At 41.8% G+C, this 24,494-nt stretch overlaps 1 protein-coding gene across 1 annotated transcript in view; it reads right to left on the reverse strand.

Annotated features, from left to right (window-relative positions):
- Window positions 1-24,494, reverse strand: part of GTF2F2 (general transcription factor IIF subunit 2) — a 423,749-nt gene that overhangs the window by 163,941 nt on the left and 235,314 nt on the right. The window contains exon 6 of the mRNA XM_029602905.1: window positions 7,741-7,822. Within this exon, the coding sequence (XP_029458765.1) occupies window positions 7,741-7,822 (82 nt within the window). The remainder of the gene's footprint in view (window positions 1-7,740; window positions 7,823-24,494) is intronic.

Below are 24,494 nucleotides of genomic sequence, written 5' to 3' on the forward strand. Positions count from 1 at the left end.
GTGTATTGTTATCCTAGGACCCAGTGTAATATTTACCTTTGCTTATTCACAGGTAGGGTTTTTATTGTTTGAGCCCTTGGTGTTATTATTGTTATGTTACGATGGGATTGCAGTATAGATTTTGAGTGTCTTTTTTTTGTGGGGTTTTGTGCTAGTTCACAATGTGTCTGGCAGTGGAAGGTGTTTGTGCTGCTCTTACTGTGAGGTGACACCAGAATTTGAAAATATCTTTTAGTATGATGAGTTGTAAGGGAAACATCCAAGCTCCATTGTTTGGGGGAATTTCAGTGGATGCACAGAGTTAGAGAACTGGAGGTGCAGGATTTATAAATGTCATAATTAAATAAGTAGGCACTAAAATCCAACCCCATCCATAACCCCGCCCCCATATGACCAAAGCCCTACCCCTGCCCCTGCCCCACCCCCACCCTGCCGGGCCCTGGAAAAATGGTCTTGCTTGAAGCCGGTCCCTGGTGCAAAAAAGGTTGGGGATCACTGGCTTAGACTAAGAAATGCTGAGGAGCTTATGAGGCAGTGGTTCATCGGTAGAAACTCCTACGTACACACACAGTAATGTTTTTGCTGAGCTCTGAGAGCTGGGACTATGTCGACGCCTTACGCCTTTGGATAACGTCACCCACGCATAATGGCTATTTCATGCCTGCTTGTCAACAGAGAACAAAAAAATATCACTGATAAAAAATCAAAACAATGACATATAAAGCAAAGGGCCCTATAAATCTTTATAATACGGCTTAAATAATCACCCCTAAATGAGAACATTAAAGAAGAAACATTTTGAGGGTAATTTTCAACAGCTCGCAGACTTTAGCTGAATTTTCAATAAGCTGCTTTGAAAATTTCCAGGTTGTGCCGGTATATGTGTGAATGTATGTGTTTAAAGTTACCATTGTTTTCATGCTGGTGTAATTTTCTACATTGAAAGTATGCACATAAATGCTTCCTCTACCCCAATGATGTGTTTATTTCCCTGCACAACACTCTGGATGATTTTAACAGCTGATTTATGTGCATAGACTGGCGATTATGCACATAAACACTTTTGAAAATCACCCCCTTAAACCAGATATTAGCTCACCATTAAACATCCACTTTGTCTCAGATACTTATAGCAAACCTTGTCACTGATGGACATCTTCTGTTTGCACTTGAAAAGGAACTTGAAGTCACTGATTTGTTTCTTGGGGCATGAGAGAGGAAAATCAACAAAGCAAAATCAAAAGTTTCCTCTAAAAAAACAGACAGTCAGAGAAGAAAAGATTTGGCCTGGAAATCTGCTGGCAATGGTTGCATCAAGGAAAAAAAATACACAGGCTGGCTCAGCAGAGGCATCAAAAAGAAAAATAAAACTTCGAAAATTTCACAAAACTAACTAGGGGATAAAAAATACGTTGGTTTTTTTTTAAATAGCCTTAGCCAGAATAAGAGAAAAATTCTGTACAGTAATTGTAGGGACACAGAAATAATGACATGCATAATGTTTCCAATGTACAAAAAGGAACTGAAAGAAGCTGCAGGGCTGTGGCATGAGCAGTGAAATGTTTTTATGACTGAGGTTAAAAGAAATTGGAATTGGCAGATCAGCATTACACGGTTTAAGTCACTTTTACATGAAAGATCATATGAGGTAAAAACAGAGAATAATTGCTCATACTGGCAGCAGGTATCAATTGGCATACTACTTGGCTCCGCTCTATAAGCAACCTTATTTAACATATATTTGTTACCTCTGTGTTAGCTGATGACAGGACTAGGTCTCAATGCAGACGATGTACAATTTTGGATCCCTATCAACAGTTCTGTATCCCACACGTTTAGACAGCTAAAGCATAATAAACATTTCCTTAACTCTAAAATAACAGAAATGATTTACCTAACAAGGAAAATGACTTCAGACATACCTCAAACCTTCAAGTCTGACGCACAAACCATTACTTTAAGTTCAGCAGTTTGTGACCTAGGCATCATTCTTGATAATAAACTCTCTATGAACAATCAGTCACATACGCTCTGTTATCAAACAAGGTTACTATATAATACAGCTTCTCAGAAGTCTGAAACCATTATTGGAAGTCGATGATTTCGATCTGTTTTGTAAACACTTATCTTCTCGAACATAGACTATTGTAATTCTTTAGTCCTAGGCTTCCCTACTAGCACGCTGGGATCCATACAATGTTATAAAATACTGCAGCCCATCTTTTAACTGGCGCAAAAAAATTTGATCACATCACACCAATACTGTATTCTTTACACTGCTTACCAATTTACTATCGTATTCAATACAAAGTACTTACACTAATTCATAAGATCCTTTCTAATAAAGATACAGTTTGGCTTGGTGCAGCTTTACGATTTTTTATGTTCCACAAAGAGTGCTTAGATTCTCAAACAAGGGTCAATTAGATATTCCTTCGGTACACAGTGCCCACCTAACAGAAGCTAGAGAAAGAGCAATTTCTATAGCCAGTCCTAAACTTTGGAATCCAATGCCTGAAAATTTTTAGAGTATGTACAGATTTTAAAACTTAAAAAAAACCCAAAAACTAAAAATTACCTTTTTGGAATGGAATGGCATTTCCAACTTAAATCATGATCAAAGCAGTAATATGTAATGTCATTATTGAATATATTGTTATGTCTACATACTATGTATGTTTTTAAAACAGTAACCCGTTTTGGTCTGATACGGAAAGATGATATAGAAATAATATGTAAAATAAAATAAATAAACCTTGACTACCTTGATTTTGAATAATTAATCGGCAAATCTCAAAATTGTCATTCCTTAAACAGCTCCAAAGCTTTCTGGATGACCATGCAGTCCTTTACTTGCATCAATATGGCTTTAGAGCCAATCAGCACAGAGACTATTTTATTGTCTCTGACTGATACTTTTCTCTGTGGATGTGATAAAGGAACTGTGGATCATAGACTGTTGCTAAAGTGTTTAAAAGAGATTGGGATTGCCAGCATAGTTTTAAATTAGGTGACTGGTGTGTGTGTGTGAGAGAGAGAGATTGGTCAGGCAGGTGACTGGTGTGTGTGTGCGTGAGAGAGAGAGATTGGTCAGGCAGGTGACTGGTGTGTGTGTGTGTGAGAGAGAGAGATTGGTCAGGCAGGTGACTGGAGTGTGTGTGTGTGTGAGAGAGAGATTGGTCAGGCAGGTGACTGGTGTGTGTGTGTGTGTGTGCGTGTGTGTGTGTGAGAGAGAGAGATTGGTCAGGCAGGTGACTGGTGTGTGTGTGAGAGAGAGATTGGTCAGTCAGGTGACGTGTGTGTGAGAGAGAGAGAGAGAGAGATTGGTCAGGCAGGTGACTTGTGTGTGTGTGAGAGATTGGTCAGGCAGGTGACTGGTGTGTGTGTGTGTGTGAGAGAGAGAGAGATTGGTCAGGCAGGTGACTGGTGTGTGTGTGTGTGTGTGAGAGAGAGATTGGTCAGGCAGCTGACTGGTGTGTGTGTGTGAGAGAGGGAGAGAGATTGGTCAGGCAGGTGACTGATGTGTGTGTGAGAGGGAGATTGGTCAGGCAGATGACTAGTGTGTGTGTGTGTATGTGTGAGGGAGAGATTGGTCAGGCAGGTGACTGGTGTGTGTGTGTGTGTGTGTGTGTGTGTGTGTGAGAGAGAGAGATTGGTCAGGCAGGTGACTGGTGTGTGTGTGAGAGAGAGAGATTGGTCAGGCAGGTGACTGGTGTGCGTGTGTGTGTGTGTGTGTGAGAGAGAGCGAGATTGGTCAGGCAGGTGACTGGTGTGTGAGTGTGTGTGTGTGAGAGAGAGAGAGAGAAATTGGTCAGGCAGGTGACTGGTGTGTGTGTGTGTGTGTGAGTGAGAGAGAGAGAATAGTCAGGCAGGTGACTGGTGTGTGTGTGAGAGAGAGAGAGATTGGTCAGGCAGCTGACTGGTGTAGTAATTTATGCACGCCGGCTCTCTGCCGGCGCGGCAGGCCCCAACCCAGGCCGCTGTGTTGGGGCATTCGGCCACGCCCCCAGACCGCCCACACACCCCCAGACCGCCCACACACCCCCGAACACGCCCCCGATCCGACACCACGCCCCCTGGCCCGCCCCCGACTGCCCCTTTTTGGAAGCCCCGAGACTTACGCTCATCCAGGGGTTTGCACGTGCCGCTGAGCCTATGCAAAATAGGCTCGGCGTGCGCAGGGGGTTTTTAAAAGGGTTACGCGCGTACCTTATGCGCATAACCCTTTTAAAATCCGGCCCTCTGTGAACTGCTTACCTTCATGGGACAGTGGATACATTGGGGAGGGAGAAGAGAATATATTATGGGAAGAAAATGAAATACAGTAGTAAGACAGAAAGAAAAGGAGGCATAGTGAGGGAGTGGGAAGAGAGAAGAGACAAAAAGATAGGGATAAAAGAAAGGAGAGGAGAGACTGTAGAGAGAGGTGAGCAATAGGGAGAAAGAATGAACAGAAGGAAGGAGAAACTAGAAAGAAGAGAAAAGTGTTGAGATATTTGGGAAGTAAGATCAAAGGAGAGCGAGGAAGGCGGGGTGGACAGATGTTTCTCAGATTTGTGACAGTGCACATAAGAGTCACATTTTCTTGGATATCCATATATTCTGCCAGTCTCCTGCTCCCATTTAAATTTACTCAAGGTTCACAAAGTCCATGTAAAAATGGAACAGTTCTGCTCCAGTCTTCTCTCTTTTCAATGAGCTCTGCTGGATTCATTTAAACACTAATGTCCAAACAGCATGAAACCAATTGAGGGTATTTTCCCTACAGATTAGTTTTCAATAGGGTATCTTAATCATTACAATAATGTGATGAAAACCATCCCAATCTAAATGCCACTTCATTGTCCAGTGGAAAACGTCAACAGTCACCGTTGACGTGTTTCTTGATCGAGTTGTCGGCTTGTTATTTGCAAGAGTGACATTTTCCGCTGGACAGTGAAGTGGCATTTCAGTGATTATGGATTCATCATGTTTAGAATAAGGACAACGTATTATAACATCATTTGGAATAAATATGGTGTACTTTATATGTTTAGATTGGGATGGTTTTCATCATCTAAGGAGGTTTGGGCATGTTTCAAATTTCCCCTAAGGAAGCCATGAGATGCAAGGGTGAAACAAAGAATTCTTTGTTGGGAAAGTTTGAGAATATGAAAGGCATCATATGAGAAGAGTAAAAGGAAGAAATATTGATGATTAGCAAGCCTTAGTTGAAGTGACATCACTCGTTGAAGAGACTTTTTCGACATTTCCAACCATTTTTATTGATTGACGTCTATACTCTTCTCCTTTATATTTCTTTGCCTATTTTTATTATCTTATTTTATATTGGGGTGGGTTGGTGTGAGTGAGTTTGTATGCATGACGACAGTAATGTGACTTTTTTGAAGATGTAGGGAATTGGGTGGGATTTCTCCAGTGAAGGATTTATGTCACTTTGTAATATTTTGATATTTTGAATAATGCTGTAAAATGTTGATGTGATTGACACATTTACTTTCCAAGATTCATTAAAACTATTGGAATTTGTTTTTATAATCTTGTTAATTTTTGCTTGTGCTTTTTTGTTTTCTCTTATTTTTTGTAAATAGTATTCATAGGAGGGAGAAATGAATATTATCCTTCAATTCTGTGTTTACCTAGTTGGATGCTATTCTCAGTGCCATCTAACAGCAGTGGAAACTGGGACAGCTGGGCAAAGAAAGATGTTATTCACCACCTAACAAGAAAAGGTTCACAGACTTGCTCACTGTCATGGAGACAGCTCCTTCACAGAGCAATATTGTTTTTGTATTTTGCAGCATATGATTATTAATAATCTAAAAACACTTGAAAGGGTTTATTTTACACAATTCATCTCATATAATTGATTTTAAAAGCCTATTCATTATTTCAAATGATGAGCATTTATATCTATATATTTTGGAGTTGCCTGCCCTGCCGGGACCCGTGGAGAGAGCACACCTGGGGTCATCAAGGCCGCCCTATGCTGACATCACGCCGGGGGCCTACTAAAGGAGGTGCTCAGTGCAGTGCCGAAGCTGCGCCCCAAAGGAGTGTGCCCCTTATGCTGTTTTGTTTTGGTTTTTTTTTATTGCTGTTAGGCCAGCTAAGGATGGGGAAAAAAGAGGAAGGGGAAGATTTATTTTCCTTCCTTAGCCTCTAGCTCAACTCCTATTTGTGTCCCAATGGATCGGCATGTTATTTACTTTAGTTCATCATTGCCCGAAAACATGAGTACAGAGCTGGAGGATAACTCTTTGGATCCTGAAGTTTGATCTCCACTTCCTATTCAGGTTAAGCCAGTTAACACACTGCAAGAGTTTTTTTCTGATCAAGTAACTTATTACCTCACCTTTGCTGAAACTCACTGACTACTTATTGGAATTAAATATGGAACAGGCAAATGATGGGAAGAAAATCATTCCAATTCCAACTCCTGTGCAAGTTTCTGTTGGTGGTGCAATGGGGAATCAAATTTGTCAACATCTGGGGAGATATCCCTTAAGAACATTTGGAAAGTTGTTGTGGGCTGGATTCTAAATTATCTAATACCATTACTCAATTACGTCAGTTTTCCAGGGATACCGCCAATAAACTGCAGGAAGTGCATGCTAGATTTTTATCCTTAGAAAGTGTCTGCTCAGTTCACCTCTACTACCAATTTTGCAGTCAGTGTCTATTGTAGGTATAAAAGACTAGGTTTTGCTTTTTGCTAAATGTGAGATACTTGAAAACAGTCTTAGATCCAATAACCTTTGTCTATTGAATTTTCCTCATTCTCGCCTGATTTCAGGGGAAGAATACTTTAAGAAATATGTGGTTGAAACATTGCAATTCCTGTCAGAGAAGCAATTCCTGTTATCTAATTTGTATTATATACATGATAAAAAGAGAACACCTGGTAGTGAGGAAGGGGATGCAGATGTTTTACATCCTGTTTTTAGACCAGATCATTCTTTATTTTTGCAAGCTTCTGATGATAATATTCTTATTAGGTCTACCTTTGTGGTTTCTTCTGCTTTGTCCACTGATAAAGAATTTTCTTTAAACAATATTTTAAATATAAGGATCATTTTTTGTGGTCAAAAAGTACAAGTTTTTCCAGATGTATCTAGGGAGACAGATTAAGAGAAAGCAATTCTTACAACTTAAACCTCGAGTTTTGGCTCTAGGAGCTAAGTTTCTGTTTGTGGACCCAATGCACCTGAATACATTTTTGTTAGATATGTTTTCTTGGTAATTGATAATGCTAGCTACTGGTTGTAGAAGTGGAGGATTAGAGTGGTTTGAAATTTTGAAACAGCTGTTTCAAGATAATGTGGACTGTACATAGAAAGATGTGGTTTCCTTTCTTTACCTGTACTGATTTGGTATATGTGTATTTTTCCTTTTCTTGTATTAGATCATGTTTCTTGCAATATGATTTAAATCTAATAAAGATATAATTATAAAAATATCTATTTATTTTCCCTTTGTATAATATTATAGAATTCTGTTTTCAGAACATTTATACCTATTTTGTCATCAGACCCCTAAATTCAAAGAGGAAAAAATATAACAAAATAAATTATGGATTTTTTAATGTTCTTTTACTTATTATAAATAACTAAATCACTAATTTGTGGCTTTTCCAGTTGTGACTGAACATAATTTACAAGGCAAGAAATAAAATATATATGTATGGCGATACGAAAAAATTCTTACCAATTCATGAGTAGGAAGGAGTAAAATACAAACCTCTTTAATTTCATGTAGTCTTCATTGGCAGCAGGCTTGCACTCAGCACGCTGTACCACTATTCCCTCCAAGGCAAGTTTATCTGAAATAATAAAAAAAATTCTTCAGCATCAAGAACACATATGTAGTATATGTGCAGAAAATATATTTGGTTTGATTTCCTTTTTCACTCAATTTGTTTGGTTCAGATAAGACGGTCATTTGCTTCATTCATTTTCATCAAAGTCAATCAGAGAAGTGATGCATCCTATTTTGACTCTAACTTTGGGGTTTTTCATCCAAGTTTTATGAAACTTACTGGTAGGCATCAACTGCAAAAGCAACAATACCCCAAGACACCAAGACTGGCATGAGCACCACACAGCACCAAAAGAGGGACAAAGGGCATGAACAGTAGTATGAAGATCCCAAGGCACAGAGGGGTCGATACAGTAAAGTGTGCTCCGTTGGAGCGCACTGTCAGCCTGCTCTGGACGCGTGTTTTCCCTTACCCCTTATTCAGTAAGGGGAGGAAAACACGCGGCCCACCCGCGGCACCTAATAGCGCCCTCAACAGGCAAATGCATGTTGATGGCCCTATTAGGTATGCGCGCGGGATCCAGTAAGTAAAATGTGCAGCCAAGCCGCACATTTTACTCTAAGAAATTAGCGCCGACCCAAAGGTCGGTGCTAATTTCTTCCGGCGCCAGGAAAGTGCACAGAAAAGCAGTAAAAACTGCTTTTCTGTGCACCCTCCGACTTAATATCATATCGATATTAAGTCGGAGGTCCCCAAAAGTAAAAAAAAAAATAAAATAAATTTGAATTCGGCCCGCGGCTGTCGGGCCGAAAACCGGACGCTCAATTTTGCCGGCGTCCGGTTTCCGAGCCCATGGCTGTCAGCGGGCTCGAGAACCGACGCCGGCAAAATTGAGCGTCGGCTGTCAAACCCGCTGACAGCCGCCGCTCCTGACAAAAAGGAGGCGCTAGGGACGCGCTAGTGTCCCTAGCGCCTCCTTTTCCCCGTTTTTCCCGCGTCACCTCATTTAAATACTGAATCGCTCGCACCGGCCAAGGGCCGGTGCGCGCGCCGGGAGAGCGGGCGTTCGTCCGCTCTCCCGCGGTCTTACAGTATCGACCTGATAGTGAGGGGAATGGCAGCAAGCACAGTGGCAACAATAGAGCATGGTGTTGAATCAAGAGAGCAACAAGATCCTGAGGCAGTCAGAGAAGGGTAGAAGAGGAGAGACTTTTATCTTTTTTTTTTGTGGGGGTGGGGGAGGAGAGAGTGGAAAGTCAAGAATACTCTAGTGGAAACTGAGCGAGCAGGGTAGAGAAAGCAGGCTGGACAGCAGCAAGAGTGGCAACAACAGAGCAAGATGCAGAGCCAGAAGAAAGGCTGGGCAGCAGTAGCAAAAGTGGCAACTGGCAAAACACAGCGAGGTACTAAGGCCAAAAAGTATGGGCATCTTTTTGGAACAGTTGTGCGTTCATTCCTTCTGCTACTCACATGGAAATTCAGGGAATCCCTGCAGTGGGAGGTTGATCTTAAGGGAGAACAATTTTTCCATCAAATCTGGGGTCAACCATAAACAATATGAACTCAACCTGACATTGAGAATAACTGCTCACTGAGCACACTTACTGATGGTCAGGAAGGAAATGTTAGCTTTAGCAAGGTCCAGCTAGACTACAGTCTTGTACGCCCAGGATGCCAACAAATCTGTGTCCATGACCTTAATGGGTGATCCAATGTATGGTGTCCCTGCAATCTGTGCAAGGGTCTTCTTTGCTAGGGTAGTCTCTGTTGTCAATCACTGAAGCTATGGCCTGTGGCAGTCTGTTATGTGAGGGACATAGTGAGGGAGGGAGTGGATAAAGTTGGGGGGGGGGGGGGGGAGTGGTGGCTCTCAGGGTGCTGCTGATGCTGCCAATATTATATGGGGAGCCCACTCTTTTCTGAGCTAAATCCCCACTGCCCCTCTGCCTCTGGTGCTCCTATTCTTGCACACTAGCTACCAGCTTCTCCTTCTGGTAAATCAGAGTACTAGACTGGAGGGTGTTACTCTCACAGGTCACATAGGGTGGCTAGTATGTGAAGATTCAGCTGGGTGAGGGGTTTGAGTTGATTTCCACTTGCTGCAGCAAGAAGTCCATGAGAACCAATAACTCTGGTGATAGTCCTTGTTCCTGCTGGAAACCCAGTAACTTCTCTTCCAGGATATTGATTTTGAGAATGACCTCACCCAGGGTGGCTATTGTTGAACTCAGATCTTTCATGGCATCCTTCAAGGGCTTTAGGATTTGTACCACCTGCATCAGGTGTAACCAATCCTGACCCCCCCCCCCCCCGAAAAGGGACAATCCACATTGATCTTGGCCTCCACAGACAGCTCGTGAAGGGGTGTCTACTGCTCAATTATCTTCTGTATCATCAGATAGGTAGGATTCCACCTGGTGCCTACATCCTGAATAATATGGTTCACAGATGCCCCAGAGACACTGCCTATCTTTCACACTCCAGATAAATCCCCTGCTATTTTTCTGCACCTCTCTATTGGTTCCAGCAGAACACAGCTGTAAGCCTTCCTTTCCCTCAGCCCCAGGGCTTCCATTAATGCCAGGTGCAAAGCACTGGATATTCTGGTAGATTCTTTTGCCCACTGCCTTGATCATGTTGCCGCCACCATCTAACAAAAATCCCAGTACTGGTAATATGTTTCTGTCCTAGCCGCTAGCCCTCTCTCATCTCCCTTATCACCACTAAGATATAGGTCAAATTTTGGCTCCTATCCATCACCTATATGTGTAGCACAACCCACCTGTACTCTACTGTTGTGCCCCTGCCAGAGTTGCTGCTAGACCATGTCTCATCCAACTTGTATCAGTGTGCTATCAGGGAGACATAGATAAAAATGATACGAGGTGGCGGCACCTTATGGACTAACCACTTTATTTGAGGAATAAGCTTTCAAGGACAGAGTCCACTTTGTCAGATGCATGAAGTGAAATACAGTGACTGGCAAAATATATGGGGATGGTGGGGGGGAGATATCCCATGACTTTTTACTTTTCCTAGAAGCCTCTCATATGGAACTTTGTCAAATGCCTTCTACCGGTTCACCTTTATCCACATGTTTATTAACCCCTTCAAAAATGTGAAGCAGATTTGTGAGGTAAGACTTGTCTTGAATAAAGCCATGCTGGCTTTGTTCCATTAAACCATGTCTTTCTATATGTTCTGTGATTTTGATCTTTAGAATAGTTTCCACTATTTTTCCTGGCACTGAAGTCAGGCTAACCGGTCTGTAGTTTCCCGGATCGCCCCTGGAGCCCTTTTTAAATATTGGGGTTACATTAGCTATCCTCCAGTCTTCAGGTTACAATGGATGATTTTAATGATAGGTTAAATGGACAATTTTCTCAGTGGAAAAGGGTAAACAGTAGAGTGCCTCAAGGATCTGTACTAGGACCCATGCTTTTCAATATATTTATAAATGATCTGGAAAGAAATACGATGAGTGAGGTAATCAAATTTGCAGATAATACAAGATTACTCAGAGTAGTTAAATCACAAGCTGATTGTGATAAATTGCAGGACCTTGATAGAAACTGGAAAATTGGGCATCCAAATGGCAGATGAAATTTAATGCGGATAAGTGCAAGGTGATGCATATAGGGAAAAATAACCCATGCTATAGTTACATAATGTTAGGTTCTATATTAGGTGCTACCACCCAAGAAAGAGATCTAGGCATCATAGTGGATAATACATTGAAATCGTCGGTTCAGTGTGCTGCTGCCATCAAAAAAGCAAACAATAGCATTCTCCTGGCTATTTCCCAAGCCAAGGCTGCTCCCAGCTATCACAGGGGGTACAAATTTAGAAGCTTGTTTCATGCTCTTAATCGACTAGTTTTTTTGTGGGGGGGGGGGGGGTGTAATCATGGCCTCAGCAATATCACTTACTGTCTCTGCACCTATGCTATCCACCTCCTGCTGCTCACCAGATAGACTCTGCAAACCCTCCTCACCTACTAGCTTTTCAATATCCCCTTTCTTCAAGGCTTCAAATACCTGACATGATACCTCTGAATCAGTAGTTTTACAAAGATCTGTCACAGGCACAGGTCAGAATAAAATAGGGAGTGGTATGCTGACTTTTATGGATGCTTACCTAGTGTGCCCCACCTGCTGCTGCCATTCTGCACTGTGTCTGCTTTTTTTCTCCCCTGTACCATAACAGTGGAGATGGGAGCAGGTAGCAAGCTGTTCCAGCTTCTCAGCTAACTCTGTTTCTTTAGCTGGTTTCCCTCTCCAAAAAGTTACTGCTGAGCTTGATAGGAGGGCTCCTGGTCGTCATCTATGTCTCTCATCATGTCCACTGCTGCTTGTACTTATTCCAGGTCTCCCTTTCACTCTCCCACTGTCACAAAGTAAGTTGTCCCTGTCACAGTCCATCACTGGCCACCATGTAAATGTTGGTAGAGAAAATCACTGCCTCTTACAGACACTGACATTTTGTCTGCCTGCTGCAGAACTACAGTTTTACGCTGCCAATATACAGTAACACTGTAACCCTTTGACAGAGAAATTATAATTTCTCCTGCTGCTTGCAGCACTGCTAGGGCAAAGTAACATTGATTGTAATAATACATTTTGCTTTTGTCTCTAAATCTAATGCTTTTCTTCTAATATTTTCTATAGCGCTGGAATTTTGAAGCAAGGAGTTTCAGAATCTCTTTTTTTCTCTCTCTGAGATCCAACAGTGGACTGACAGAAAACAAAATGGTCACTGGCTGCTCAAAGTGCTCTTAGTATCAATTTTACTTATAAAATGAATAAAATCCATACAGCTGACAGCTGGAATACGCTGGTTAAAAAAGTGCTGAGACATGCTTGATCATAGTCTTCCTTGTCCCACACCCAATGGGCTCTGCTCTTTCTGGCTTTGTTTCTCCCATAGACTGTAATCTAAATAAATAAATAATGGGACTTAATTGAATGAGCTGAAAAAGATTCAGATTTTTCAGGGGGCTGCACTCATTTGATTCAGATGACCCGAACTGAAAAGAAATTTAAATCATTCAGATCAAATTTCACATTTTGATCATATACACCACATTTTTCATTAGAACTCAAGTTCTCTCTCAATTATTAAATTGAAAAAATACTGTGAAAGAATGTGGTATAACCCAAATTTATATCTAAAAAAACCCACAATTTATAGGAACTCATAAAGATGGGGACATGGTGAATCTTGCTGGTGTGGCAGATACTACCCCTAACAAACCTTGATGGAGTTGAGAGACAACCCCCTTCTTCAAGCCGTCCTGCAGAAATTCCAGGATCATGGGGATTTTGACTGTCTGCGGTCCTCACACCAGGCTTCGAATATTCTCCATATTCGTATGTAGGACGTGGAAAACTTGCGTGCTCGGAGAAAGGTGTCAATCACTGCCTTAGAATATCCGTTCTTCTTCAGGTGAGTCCTCTCAATGGCCAGACCGTAAGAGAGAATAGAGTTGGGTCTTCGTGAAGAATCGGTCCTTGCCGGAGAAGGTCCCTGTGCGGAGGAAGGCACAGAGGGTTCCCCGCAAGAAGTCTTCACATGTCTGCCTACCATGGGCTTCTTGGCCAGTACTAGCACCCTGTGGTGTTCTATCTTGCGAATGATCCCGCCCAGTAGTGGCCATGGAGGAAAGGCGTACAGCAGGTCTTCTTGTGGCCAGGTCTGGATCAGGGTGTCGATTCCCTGGGATTGTGGTTCTTGTGTGCGGCTGAAGAACTTGGGAACTTGGGCGTTGGACCGGTTTGCCAGGAGATCCATGGCTGGGGTTCCCCAGTGGTTTACTATCAACTGGAAGGCTGTAGTCGACAGCGTCCATTCCTCTGTGTCTAGACTCTGTTTGCTGAGGTAGTCCGCAGTGACATTGTCTTTTCCCGTGATGTGGGTGGCTGAGATCCCTTGCAGGTTTGTTTCTGCCCCACTCCATTAGGGGGTCTATTTCCAGGGACACCTGTTGGCTTCTGGTTCCTCCCTGGCGGTTGATGTAGGCAACTGTTGTGGCATTGTCTGACATGACTCTGACAGATTCGCCCCAGAGTCTATGGCTGAATCGTAGGCAGGCTAGTCTGACTGCTCGGGCTTCCAGTTGGTTTATGTTCCATCCCAACTCTTCCTTATCCCATTGCCCCTGGGCCGTCAGTTCCTGGCAGTGGGCTCCCCACCCTCACAGGCTCGCATCCGTGGTGCGCAAGATCCAGGTCGGTGGGGATAGTCTTACTCCCTTGTTCAGATGGTCTTCCTGTAGCCACCATTGGAGCTGGGTCCGAACCTCTGCTGGTAGCTGGAGGCGAATGGAGTAATTCTGGGACATCGGGTTCCACCGTGACAGTAGGGAATGTTGTAGTGGACACATGTGGGCCCTTGTCCACGGGACGACTTCTAGGTTCGATGTCATGAGACCGAGAACTTGGCGGTAGCCCCATACCTTGGGGCGAGCATAGTTCAACAGTTTTCGCAATTGGTCCATCAGTCTCCTTCTCCTTGTAGGGGGAAGAACAACCTTGTCTTGTTTGGTATTGAACCGGACTTCCAGGTCCTTTAGCGACTGCAAGGGCTGCAGGCAGCTCTTGGCTGTGTTGATGACCCACCCGAGATTTTGCAATAGATTCTTGACTCTGGTGGTCGCCTAGTAACTTTCCTCTGGAGATTTTGCCCTGATCAGCCAATCATCCAGATATGGATGTATGAGGGTTCCTTCTTTCCTCAATGTCGTCGCCACTACCACCATAATTTTGGTGAATGTCCGAGGAACAGTAGCTAGTCCGAAGGGTAGCACCTGGAATTGGTAATGATGGTCCAGTATCACAAAGCACAGGAAGCGCTGATGGTCATGGTGGACCGGGATGTGGAGATAGGCTTCGGATAGATCCAGTGAAGTCAGGAATTCTCTTGGTTGTACTGCCCTTATGACTGAGCGTAGGGTTTCCATACAGAAGTGCGTTACCCTCAGGTAGCGAATGACAGTCTTGAGGTCCAGGATGGGCAGGGACCTTCCCTCCCTTCTTGGGGATGATAAAATAGATGGAATAGTGACCAGTATTTTGTTGGTGCTTGGGCACAGAGGTTATCGCCTTTAGGCTGAGTAGTTTTGTCAGTGTGGTTTCCACAGCTATTCTCTTGGAGAGGGAATAGCACGGTGATCTCACAAATTTGTCTGGAGGGATGCTGTGGAAGTCCAGATAGTATCCCTCTCGAATGATGGTTAGGACCTACTTATCCGACGTTATCTCGACCCATCTTTGGTAGAAGAGGGTGAGTCTGCCCCCTATGGCTTCTTCTTGTAGATGGGTCTGTTAATTCTCATTGTGGGGTGCGGCCGGGGCCTGTACCTGAGCCGGCTCCCCTCTTGTTGTGTCTGTTCCGAAAGGACTGACCCCTGCCCATGGGGCGAGGTGTTTGGTATGTGTTTTTGTACGGTCTAAAACGCTGGGCTCCTCTGCCCTTAGTTCTTCAGGGAGAGGAGTGCTGGTTTCTTTTGTTCCTGTCCTCCGGTAACCGAGGTACTGGGGATTTACCACATTTGTTGGCTAACTTTTCCAGTTCGCTTCCGAACAGGAGGGATCCTTTAACGGACATTCTCGTGAGTTTTGTCTTGGAGGTCACGTCGGCTGACCAATTTCAGAGCCCTAGTTGCCTTCTGGCTGCCACTGTGGATGAGACGCCCCTGGCTGAGGTGCACACCAGGTCAGAGGTCGCATCCGTGAGGAAAGATATCGCTGGCTCTAATGCTTTGGCGGAAGTGTTTGTGTCCCTGGAGAGAAGCAAGCAGGTACGTGTCATGACGGCGCAGCAGGAAGCGATCTGCAGAGACATTGCTGCGATATCAAATGGCTGTTTAAGGATGGATTCCTGACGTCTGTCCTGGGCATCCTTGAGTGCAGCTCCTCCTTCGACAGGGATGGTAGTGCGCTTCGAGACAGCACAAACCATGGCGTCCACTTTTGGGAACCCTAGGAGTTCTTTGGCCGTGGGTTCCAGGGAGTATAGGGCTTCTAGGGCCTATCCTCCTTTGAAGCTGGCCTCTGGGGCATTCCATTCCAGGTCAATCAGTTGTTGTACGGCCTGCAGCATTGGGAAATAGCATGAGGCCTGACGGAGACTGACCAAAACTGGGTTCGTCTTTGGCTCCGCCGTGGTACTTGCGTCAGGAATGGCCAGCATCTTCAGGCTCAAAGACACGCGGTCTGGTAACTCGTCTTTGGAGAAGAATCACATCATGGTTCGGTATGGTTCCATCCCTGGGGGGATTTCCCCTTCCTCCAGGGAGTCAGGCTCTTCCCCCGAGGTGTCTGTGTCCCCTAAGGGGAGGCTTTTGCCCAGTAGTGGCACGTCTCGGGGAATCCGAGGGGGGTTTGGAGGGTCTTGCGATTCTGGTGGAGACTGTGGCTGTTGTTCTGGTGGAGCCTGTGACTGTCACAGGCGATACTGATTGCACCTGGCCAAAGGTTTGCAGGCCTTTGAAGAATTCAACCCAGGAAAAGGTCCCGGGTCCATATTGAATCCAGCGGAGTTCCCTGAGGTGCCCATCTGAGGAGGATCCGAGACGGAAATACAGAGGTCCGAGGTACTATCATTGGTGGAGCCGGATTCATCTACTGGCTTGGGGGGCCTTGCCTCGATTCCCTCAGAGCTTCTTCGCACTGCAGACATAGGGCAGAGGCCACGTCGGGTTGAGCAGCTCTCAGGTGGCAGGCTGGGCAGAGGGCTTGTCCCTTGGCTTTCTTGGCCGGCGGTGCCTTGGTTTGTGCGCGTGGAGTGGCTCAAAACTCCTCTGTGCGCATTGGTGCGCGCGCCAGGAGGCTTAGTTGTGCGCTCAGGGTGCTCCGAAGATGTGCGTGAAAGATGTGCGTGCAGGCTGGTATTTGCGCGCTCAGCGGAGATGCGTGTGCCTCTGTGTGCAGAAGTTGTTTGTGTGCCCGGCTCGCCGCTGTGTGCACGGCTCAGTTGTGCGGGCATTACGGCAATCAAGAGGGGGAAATGGTGCCGAAGACCAAGCAGGCAAGATGGCGACCCCCCCAGAAGGTGTCCACATGTGAGGACCCTCGCACCGGATTGGGGTGTAGCCTGGACGGGGCTGCTCAACCCGATTTAACAGACGCCGGAAGAACGATCTGTGTGGCTAAACGAGCCTCGGAGACTGGAGACTTTAAGAAAGTTTTCTACCTTACCTTGTCTCGGCGCTTCCCGGCGTTCTCCGGCTGCGGGGGGGAGGGGGGGGTGGGGGGAGAGAAAATACCTTCAATGCCACATTTGGTATTTCACCTGCTACCTCTCAGCCACTCTGGGGCTAAGTCCACGCTGGGAACCGGCTACCTAACCGAGGCTTACCTCTGAGGGATCTCAGAAGTCACCTCAGGAATTCTCGACTGGGGGAGGGACCCTTAGGTATCACCGCAGGAAAAGCGGGGCTTGTCTTGTAGAGGTAAGATTTTCTCTCTTCTTTGGTTTGGATTTTCTAACACTGTGCAAGTGTGTGTAGTGTCCCTAACTGCTTAGGAAACTGAGAAATACTGAAGAGCTAAGCTTCCTACACAGGTATATGTAGGCTGACTTCAGATTGAAATCTGACTCCATCTCCAAACTGCTATCAGGAGTACACTATACCCATTGGTCCTGAGTCCATCTGCTACACGCTAGGAAAAAGCCTGATACTACACTTCTGATGCAATTTCAACAATGCACATTGCTCTCTGATTCAACGGCAGGGAGAGGAAGGAAATTGGACTCAAACAGTAACCAACAATAGCCCTGACCTTGGTGGTCTGTGTAACTGATAAGTATGGGAAACTGATAACTATGGGAGTTTGCTGGGCAGGATGGATGGGTAGGGTCTATTTCTGCCGTCACTCTCTATGTTTCTAAGATACCCAGCAACGAAGAAAAATAATTTTTCATGAGTCTTTCATATATAGTGGGCAAGGATCATAGGCACTTTTCTGGAAATGCAATGCTGTTATCCCACTTAATTAGCCTATAACTTGACTGGTGCACAACCACTTTTATAATCATAGGTCTCTTATTAGATTTTAACATTCATTTTTTTCTTTTTTTTCCTTATGCCTAATTATTTTATAAACATTATCTTAGACACTTATCTTGCAATTGCTCTTAGGAAAGGTCTTTAATGACTTTGATGGTAAAGCCATTCCAGAAGTCTTATTAAAAAAACATTAAAGGTTTGACACAATTCATGTTTCAAACAAAAATCCTTTATCAGGGGCTGGAATTATAACCACATTTTTGTAAAAATTACACAAAGAAACAAGTTATGATGTTGATACATTTATGGCTAAATGGATTTCCATTTTAAATAAATGTTCTACCAATTTAATGTTACTCATTGCTGAATACACGAAGTCTACAATTACTGACACTTATAATAAGATTTAGGAATATTCAACTCATGTTAAAGAGACATCTTCTTTAGAAACTTTACAAAATATGATTGATGAACATAATAAATCCTTGGAAGATTTTAAAAGTTCCCCAAGACAAATGAAAATTAAAAAACCCAAAAGGGATGAAGAAGATTATGCTACTAATAATGTTTATCATTGGCTTAATACAGATAAACATACTCCTAGGTCAAATAGGCGGGTTACATTTGAAGACTCGAATGTTGATTCAAGTGGTTTGGATGATCCTGATTCTAGCCACGCTAAATCTTATGTTCGGGATATTGCGTCTGTTTAGGGAGAGGCCAAAGAGGAAGATGGCTGCGACAAGTTCCTCAGCAGAGTTCCAACAAAGATCCCATTACACAAGCCTACACAACGTTTGTCAGTCCTCAGACCAGATCAAAGACACATCCAGATCCACAGCCATAAATTTATCTGTGGTACCGTTGACAAATGCTCAGGAAGAAGTGTTGAATTTGGGACTTTCTTTTGTCTCTACTAATAAACATGATCCATTCCATAGTCAAGTGTCTATCAGTTCATACAAAAATTACAAGTACAATTATTGTTTTGTAGAAGATTTGACATCTATAAATCTATAAATTGTGTGAAATCAAAGTGAGTTCCGCCTGGACTGCTTGATCCGTATAGCACCACGTTTAAAGATTAGGTACTTAGAGACATTGAAATTATGGAGAAACACTCATCTAAAACCTTTTAAAATTTATCTTCTTCTTTATCTCAAGCATTGAAAAGCCTTACTGCTATCAAACCAGCTGATAAAGGACTGGCCGGCACATCTTATGGCATTAACTAAGCAAATTAGTGATGTGAATTATTGTCAACAACTTCAAGAAGATCCTACACCTTTTTTTTGCAGAACACTCTTTTTTCAGTTGCAAAAGCACCTTTTCTAACATCTAAGGAAATGAATTTTTTATACACTGAATGAAAAAGCACCTTTTCTTACATCTAAGGAAATGAATTTTTTATATACTGAATGTCCCAGAACACCTATATTATATGGTATGCTGAAAGTTCACAAAACTCTGGAAAATCCTCCTCTACGACCAATTATTTCAAGTAATGGGTCATTATTAGAGCCGATGGCCATATTTTTGGATACACTTTTTCAACCAGCTGTGAAAAGAATGAGATCTTATGTTCAGGATATGACTCAAATGTTGAATAAATTGCATTCAGATATCACAGTTTTGTCACGTACCATTTTAGTAACGATGGATGTGGTTTCTCTCTGTATACTAATGTATCCCATGATACTGCTCTCCAAACCATTCAGACCATTTTTTCTGAATCACAAGCTGCCCATCAGATTCCGTCAAGTTTCCTTTTTAGCATAGCTAATTTTGTTTTAAAAAAATGTTTTTTAAGTTTAATGGGGAATTTTTTATTCAAATGCACAGTATAGCAATAGGCTCATCTGTTTCACATTTGGTTGCTAATCTGGTCAGAGAAGTATTAGAAGAGAAATTTATTTAGACTTCTTCATTCTTTTCACATATTCCGTTCTGGGTCAGATACACTGATGATGTGTTCTTCCTGTGGGAATCTACTGAACAAAATTTAAGGGATTTTTTCAACTGGACGAACACTATTGATCCATTTCTCAAATTTACGATACAATTTGATGATTATCAGATTCATTTTTTGGATATCTATATTACTAAAGATGAGACAGTACTTCATAGATCTGTTTTTCGAAAAGAAACTGACAAATAATTTTTTGAGGTATCATAGTTTTTCATCCGCATGAGTTTAATAATAGTCTTCCTGTGAGCTAACTTTTTAGAATACATAGAATTTGTTTTACGACTAATGAATTTAAGTTAAAAGCATTTCAGTTGGCACTACAATTTTTTGAGAAGGGGTACCCTTTTTCAGTTGTCAGGACAACATACCGCAGAGCTTTATATTAACCCGAACATCTCTTTTGGAATATAAAATTGAAAATAAGATCATACAAAATGTATGTGTTCTTCAACATTCTGACAAGGCAGCTTTGATAGCATGGAGTATATGGCAACATTGGCATGTATTACAATTTTATATCATATTTATTTATTTAAAAAAATTTTCTATACAGTCGTTAAGTTAAATACCATCACAACGGTTTACAGAAGGGCACGATAAAGAGAAATATGGGTGGTATACATTACAAATTACTCGTGTGCCATCATAGTACGGTAACAATTTAAATTAATAAACTAGGTGTGCAAGTTAAACCTGATTGTTAGGAACAAATTAGGCAGTTTGATTTTAACATTAATGTGCTTATGTAGGTTACTAAAAACTTCTAGCTTGGTGCATCCTTATCACTCAACTATTTTTCTCCTTTTCTTTATCTTTATAAAATGCTCGTTTAAAAAGCCAGGTTTTCAGATTAGTTTTGAATAATTTCAGATTTGTCTGTAGTCTTATTTCGAGTGGCATGGTATTCCAGAGTACAGGACCAGCCAGTGACAGTGCTCTTTCCCTTACTTGCGTGAGATGTGCTGATTTGACAGAGGGGACCAGTTAGTAGAGCTTTATTTGCAGATCTCAGGTTTCTTTGTGGTACGTGCATGCGCAGTGCCATGTTAAGCCAGTCGGCTTTATCATTGTGGATTAGTTTATGGATTATACAAAGTGCTTTATATTGTATTCTTTGTTCAATTGGAAGCCAGTGGAGTTCAGCAAGTGTTCCTGTAATATGGTCACTCTTTTTTTTGCCTGTCAAAACTCTGGCAGCGGAATTTTGCAATATTTGCAGAGATCGAATTGTAGATTGAGGTAGTCCTAAAAGCAGGGAGTTACAATAATCTGGGCTAGCGAATATCATTGCTTGTAGAACTGTGCGAAAATTGTTAATCGTTAATAGTGGTTTTAGTCTTCTTAGGATCATTAGTTTTGCATAACCTTCTTTTATTTTCTGTGAGATGTGTTGTTTCATGTTTAGCTCAGGGTCAATTATTACTCCTAGATCCCTAACTTTTGTTGCTAACTTGGTGGTTTGAATATTTTTGATTGTGAATGTTGGTTATGTGTTTTTACGTTCAAGGTGTAAGAATTCAGTTTTGTCAATGTTTATTACCAATTCCATCTGGTTTAGGAGCTGTTTGATTATTTCTAGGTACATATTGGCTAGTTTCATTGTTTCCTTAATGGTGTTTGGAATAGGTAACAGTAATTGTATATCATCTGCATAAATGTAATGTATGATTCCCAGTCCTGCTAGTAAGTGACATACTGGGAGGAGGTAGATGTTAAAGAGTGTTGCAGATAGGGCTGATCCCTGTGGGACACCAGTTAGCAGTTTGACTTTGTCTGAAAGTGCATTTTTGATTTGTACCTGAAAACATCTATTGTTTAAGTATGACTCGAACCATTTTAGTGTTTTGTTAGTGAGTCCTATTTCTTTCAGTCTATTGATTAGTATTCTGTGATTTACAGTGTCAAATGCTGCAGAGAGATCCAATAGAACCAGAATGTAGTGTGTTCCTGTGTCGAATCCTCTTAAGATATTATCTGATAGAGCTAATAGCAACGTTTCTGTACTGTAGTGTTTGCGGAATCCATGTTGTGCTGGATATAGTATGTTGTTATTTTCAAGGTGGTTTGATAGTTGTTTTTGAACTGATTTTTCGATTAGTTTGGCTATTAGGGGTAAGTTGGAGACTGGTCTGTAGTTGCTAAGATTTGAGGGGTCAAGGTTCTTTTTCTTAATAATTGGCTTGATTATGGCTCCTTTCAAGGTATCCGGCATTACTCCTTCGTCTATTGAGAGGTTGATGATTTTAGTTAATGTTGGGGTTATTGTGTCGGCTATTTTTTTAAGTTCTGTAATGGGTATGGTGTCGCTTTTGTGGGTAGCAGGGTTTAATTGCCTAATCATTTTTTCTACTTCAGGGTGTGATACCTCCTCAAATTCAGACCAGATACTGACGTCTCTAGTGGGCATCCTAATCTCTTATTTTGTAGTTACGGGGATTTTTTCCTTAGATTCTCAATTTTGTCTTTAAAGAATTGGGCTACATCATTGCATTGATTTTCTTGTAGGGTTAGATGATTGATAGTGTTGTCGCATGTTAGGTTGTTTACTATATTAAATAGGGTTCTGGCGTTGTTTGCAAATTTTTCTATTTTTGAGCTGTAGTATATTTTTTTGGTGTCTAAGATTGTTTTTTTGTAGTATGCTAGTTGTTTTCTGTACTTAGTTAGATTCTCGGTTGATTTGTTGTTTTTCCATTCTTTTTCTTTTTTTCTAAGTATCCATTTTACTTCTTTGATTTGTTCACTGTACCATGGATTGTTTGACTTTGGTTCTTTAATGCGGGCCGTTTGTAGAGGATTTAGTTTGTTAGCTAAAGAAGTTATTCTGTTTAGCCAGTCAGTTGTAGCATTGTGGCTATCTACGTAGTTGATATGTGTTAATTCTTTGGATAGTTTGTCTTTAAGAATTTCAGTGTTATAAGGGGGGCGGTATGATAATTCGGCTGGTTCCATGTTCTGTTTTTTTATGGGTCCTTTGTGCTTTATCCGGGAGTTAATGAGGAAGTGGTCTGACCATGGGATTTGTGTGTATTCAGTTTTTATGTTTTCAAGGTTTAAAGGTTAGATCTAATGAGTGGCCTGCTTTATGTGTTGGTTTGTCTGTGATCAATTTAAAACCTAGTGCAGTCATTATGTCTAATAGTGTTTGGCAGGTATTAGATAGGGGGAGGGCATCCATGTGTAGATTAAAGTCACCTAATATTATGGTGGGTTTAGAGGGATTTAGATGAGTTGTGAAAAATTCTATTAGTGGGGAGATATTTAGTTCAAGGAGACTGGGAGGGCAGTATACCAGGCAGATTTGAAAATGATTAGTATCAAAAAGGGCAATTTCATGATTCATTGGTGTTTTGATTGAGAGTAATTTAGTTTTAAATATTTTTTCAATGATTAATATTAATTCGCCTCCTCTTTTATTTATTCTTGGGATCGAGAAGACCTCGTAGTTTTTGTTTGGTAGTTGATTCTTTAGAACTACATCTGATTTTTTTAGCCATGATTCTGTTATTGCTAAAAATTAGGTTGTGTGTCATATAGCTGGTCTGTTATGATGGGAAATTGTTTTGTTACTGATTGTGCGTTAACTAGAAGAAAAGAGATCATTAGTAACAACATGATTAGAGCTACGCTGTCTTCACCCTCCGATGATAAGGATGTGACACAACTAATTGAATATTATCCTTGTGGGTTGTGTGACATGTGTCCCAATACAATGGGGGAGGGGCAACTTGGCAACATTCGATTTCTCTTATTACCTATACACGACAAACTCACTCCGATTGTAATATCAACAATGTTATTTACGTGATTCAATGTTCGTGTCCCTTGATATATATTGGTCGTACAACTAGACCAATTAGAATATGATTACACGAACATTGGAGTAGATTGAATACTAAGAAACTTGATACCCCCATTGTTAAACATTGTTTGGAATTTCAACATTCATTTGACCAATTACGTTGGACTGTCTTAGAATCAGTAATTGCATCTGAAAGAAGAGGTTATATTAAATCCATGTTAAACTTTAAAGAACAGCATTGGATTTTTAATTTGTCCTCCGTAACACTGGGGGGGTATGAAAGATAACACTGAGTGGATGACATTACTGTAAAGTTCCTCAATAGAAGTTTATTATCGGTGTATATACGTCATTTCCTGTGCTGTCACTGAACACTCTATTCACAACTCCCCTTCTTCAACTGGTGCATTTTCATCTGGTTGGAAAGTTCAAATAAGGTGTTTTCAAGATGCCAGATTCAGTTCTTAAGAAGCTTAGGATGCCTTCCAGCAGATTCCTTTGTGTGATGTATTGGACATTTTGATATAGACACGTATGTTTCTCTGATATATTACTCTGGGTTCTTCAAATTATATATATTAACACTTGTTTCTTTGTATAATTTTTATAGAAACGTGGTTATAATTCCAGCCCCTGAAAGATTTTTTTTTTAAAAATTTTATTTTTATTGAAGTTTCAATCAAAGTTTACATTGAAAACAATGTTACAGAAAAAGACAGAAATAACATCATCCTTTTTAAATGACCTCACTAGGAAATTCCCTATTTCACCATATATTATAAGAATTGTGGGAGAACCAATGGAAATATAATTCTCTCTTAAAACATTTAGCTGTAACACCGTGTCATGTATCAAACTCTTTTAACCAACACCTCTTGGATTACTTAGGAGTGCGAGTCTAAGTATGCACGCAATTGTTCTGGCTCAGAAAAAATGTATCTATCATTTTGATAAA

Source organism: Rhinatrema bivittatum, chromosome 5 (genome assembly GCF_901001135.1).
Source record: "Rhinatrema bivittatum chromosome 5, aRhiBiv1.1, whole genome shotgun sequence".
Lineage (NCBI taxonomy): Eukaryota > Metazoa > Chordata > Amphibia > Gymnophiona > Rhinatrematidae > Rhinatrema > Rhinatrema bivittatum.